The following is a 3,983-nucleotide window of genomic DNA, read 5'->3' on the forward strand; positions in this document are numbered from 1 at the left end:
ACACACTGAGTGATTATGAGAGGGAGATGTTTTCACACACACACACACACACACACACACACACACACACATACACACACACACACACACACACATACACACACACACACACACACACACACACACACACACACACACACACTGAGTGATTATGAGAGGGAGATGTTTTCAGAGCATGTGTCACATCTAAGCCAGGTGGCGTGAGGGGATAGAAAGGGGGAAAGAGAAAATATTTCTTTGATTTCTTACTTTGATTTTTCAAGTGCTTGTCATCCTTCTCATGTTGTGTGTGGTTGGTGGAAGGCACCCATGGTAACACTCACACTCCTTAGTGATGAGTGCTGTCTGTCTGTCTGTCTGTCTGTCTGTCTAACTATCTGTCTGTCTGTCTTTTTTTTTTTTTAGATTCAACTTTATTGTCATTATACAGAGTACAAGTACTGAGATAACGAAATGCAGTTTAGCATCTAACCAGTAAGTGCAAATAGCAATAAAAGTGCAGAGTATGTGCAAATGTAGGGTGGACTAAGTGAATAAATATGATATGTACAGTAAGAGTTAGAATATGACACAGAATTGTAATATAAACAGAAATTGAATAGCAGCAATTGAGCTAAGAGTGAGGTATGATAAGTATATAAAGTGCAGGTGAAAGTAAACTGATGGTAACAAGTGAAATCAAGAGAATGAGGTAGTAAAGTACAATCAATACAGGTAATACAGTGAAGTGGATACAGTTATAAAAAGACATTAAGGTGCAAATGTTCAGTGGCTGGAGGAGGGTGTGTGGCAGTCAAGCCAGGTATAGGGGGGGAGGAATGAGGTGTAGTGCAAATGATCAGTGGCTGGAGGAGGGTGTGTGGCAGTCAAGCCAGGGTGGGGGGAGGGGTGAAGTTAAGTATAGTGCAAATGTGGCTAAATGGCTAGAGGAGGGTGAGTGGCAGTCAGCCACGGTGGGGGGGGGGGGGGGGGGGGGGGGAAGTAGGTATAGTGCAAGAGTTCAGTTGTTGGAGGGGGGGGGGGGGGGGGACAGTTACAGGGGGAGGTGAGAGAAGGGGTGGGGGGGCTACCCCCGTGGAGCAGAGTTCAGCAGGGTGACAGCCGCAGGGATGAAGCTGTTCTTGAACCTGCTGGTACGGGAACGGAGGACCCTGTAGCGCCTCCCAGAAGGGAGGAGGGCAAACAGACTGTTGTTGGGGTGTGAGCTGTCCTTGATGATGCTGCGTGCCCTCCGCAGACATCTCTTGCTCTGGACAGCCTCAATTGTGGGGAGAGTGGAACCAGTGATGCGTTGGGCAGTTTTCACCACCCTCTGCAGTCTTTTGCGGTCGGCAACAGAGCAGCTGCTGTACCATGTTGAGATGCAGTTTGTGAGAATGCTCTCAATGGTACAGCGGTAGAAATTCTCCAGAATCTGAGGAGACAGGTGGACCTTCTTTAGTCTCCTCAGAAAAAAGAGACGCTGGTGTGCCTTCTTTATAATGGATGAGGTGTTAAGGGTCCAAGAAAGGTCATCGGAGATATGGACACCCAGGAACTTGAAGCTGGCAACACGCTCAACCTCCATCCCATTGATATGGATGGGGGTGTGTGTGCCAACTTTCTTCCTGAAGTCCACAATGAGTTCTTTGGTCTTTGTGGTATTGAGAGCCAAGTTGTTGTCGGCGCACCACACCGCCAGGTGCTGGACCTCTTCTCTGTAGGCCGACTCATCGTTGTCACTGATGAGGCCAATCACCGTTGTGTCGTCTGCAAACTTGACAATGGTGTTTGAACCATGTACAGGAGTGCAGTCGTAGGTGAAGAGGGAGTAGAGAAGAGGACTAAGCACGCAGCCCTGTGGCACGCCTGTGTTGAGGATGAGGGTTGAGGAGGTGTGGTTCTCTAACCGAACAGACTGGGGTCTGTTGGTCAGAAAGTCCAGTATCCAATTACAGAGAGAAGTGTTGATACCCAGGTGATTGAGTTTAGTGATCAGTTTGGATGGAATGACAGTGTTGAAGGCTGAACTGAAGTCAATAAACAGCATCCTCACATAGCTGTTGTTACTGTCCAGGTGAGAAAGGGCGGAGTGTAATGCTGTGGAGATGGCATCCTCAGTACTCCTGTTCTTGCGGTATGCAAATTGAAAAGGGTCCAGTGTGGGTGGTAAGCAGCTTTTGAGGTGAGCCAGGACCATCCTCTCGAAGCACTTCATGATGGTGGGGGTCAGTGCAACGGGGCGGAAGTCGTTAAGGCTCACCGCAGCGGAGTGTTTCGGCACCGGCACGATGGAGGTGGTTTTAAAGCACGCAGGGACAATAGCTTGGGCCAGTGACAGGTTGAAGATGTCAGTCAAGACCTCAGCTAGCTGCCCAGCACAGGCACTGAGCACCCGTCCAGGGATGCCATCAGGGCCGGCGGCCTTGCGTGCATTGATCCTGCTCAGTGCAGCACACACGTCGGTGGAGGAGAGTGTAAGGGGTTGGTGGTCAGAAGTGAGCACAGCCTTGATGGCAGCCTCCTGGTTGTCCCTGTCGAAGCGTGCATAGAAGCTGTTCAGTTCGTCAGGGAAAGAGGCCGCACTGTTATGGGGGGTGGTGCTGGTGGGTTTGTAGTCAGTTATGGCCTGGATGCCTTGCCACATGCGTCGGGGGTCGGAGTTGTTCTTGAAGTGCTCCTCAATCCTAAGCTTGTGGCAGTGCTTGGCCTGCTTGATGCCCCTCTTCAGGTCAGCCCTGGATGAACTGTAGGCCTGAGCATCACCTGATCTGAAAGCGGTGTCTCGTGCCTTCAGTAGTAGGCGGACCTCTTTGTTCATCCAAGGCTTCTGGTTGGGGAAGGTAGTGATGCGTTTAAGTGTGGTGACATTGTCGATGTTGGCGTTGATGAAGTCCAGAACGGATGAGGCATAGGAGTCAATGTCCGTGTGGGAGTCCAGTGTGGCTTGAGTGGCAAACACACTCCAGTCCGTGTGTTCGAACCGGAGCTGTAGTGCAGAGTCTGCTCCCTCTGGCCACACTTTAACTGTCCTCACTGTGGGTTTCACACGTTTGATGAGTGGTGTGTATTTGGGTAGAAGGAACAAAGAGAGGTGGTCAGACTGACCTAGGTGGGGGAGGGGGGTTGCCTTGTAGGCATCAGCCATGTTTGTATACACTTTGTCCAAAGTCTTGTCTCCTCTTGTGGGACAGGAAACATTTTGATGAAATTTGGGGAGTACAGTCTTCAGGTTGGAGTGGTTAAAGTCACCCGCAACAATAAAGGCTGCCTCTGGGTGTAAAGTCTGTTGCTTGCTAATGGCAGAATGTAGTTCTTTCATTGCCAGCTTAGCATTAGCGTCTGGGGGGATATAGGCTGCAGTCACAACAGTAGATGTGAACTCTCTGGGCAGATAGAACGGTCTGCACCTAACCATGAGATACTCAAGGTTAGCAGAACAGTGACTCTCGATGATAGCAGTGGCCGTACACCAAGCTTTGTTAACATAGATGCATAGCCCACCGCCTCTGGTCTTACCGGAGTCCTCTGTTGTTCTATCTGCTCGAAGGATGTAGCGCCCTGTTAGCTCGATGGCGCTATCAGGAACGCCGCTGTTGAGCCATGTTTCCGTGAAAATCATGACGTTGCAGTCCATAGTCCATTTATGAGTGGTGATCCGCAGCCGCAGTTCATCCATCTTATTCGCCAGAGACCGAACATTGGCGAGGAAAATGCTGGGTAGAGAAAGCCGGTGAGGAGTTAGCTTAAGCCTAGCTCGTAGCCCTCCTCGCGTACCCCGCTTTTGTTTACGGTCTCGACGCCGCCTGTGAGCCCTTCCGGTCGGCGTAGCCGGGTTGATAGGTACCGCTGTCCTGCAGATCTCTGGAATGAGCCGGAGACTGTCGATAAAGTTGTCGGAATCGCACGATCCGATGTCCAGAAGTTGCTGACGGTTATAAGATAGATTTGCAAGGCTGTTCTTAGTGAACAGACTTGAAACAAATAGGCAGAAAACTACTATT

At 50.2% G+C, this 3,983-nt stretch overlaps 1 protein-coding gene across 1 annotated transcript in view; it reads right to left on the bottom strand.

Annotated features, from left to right (window-relative positions):
• The window catches only part of adamts18 (ADAM metallopeptidase with thrombospondin type 1 motif, 18), a gene marked incomplete at both ends in the record, with an annotated part of 96,419 nt that extends 92,761 nt beyond the window's left edge, over positions 1-3,658 (bottom strand). The window contains 3 exon segments of the mRNA XM_080843580.1: positions 1,597-1,904; positions 2,193-3,015; positions 3,499-3,658. Of these exon segments, the coding sequence (XP_080699706.1) occupies positions 1,597-1,904; positions 2,193-3,015; positions 3,499-3,658 (1,291 nt within the window).
• Positions 3,659-3,983: the final 325 nt, after the last annotated feature.

Source organism: Sprattus sprattus (genome assembly GCF_963457725.1).
Source record: "Sprattus sprattus genome assembly, chromosome: 8".
In the NCBI taxonomy this organism is placed as follows: domain Eukaryota; kingdom Metazoa; phylum Chordata; class Actinopteri; order Clupeiformes; family Clupeidae; genus Sprattus; species Sprattus sprattus.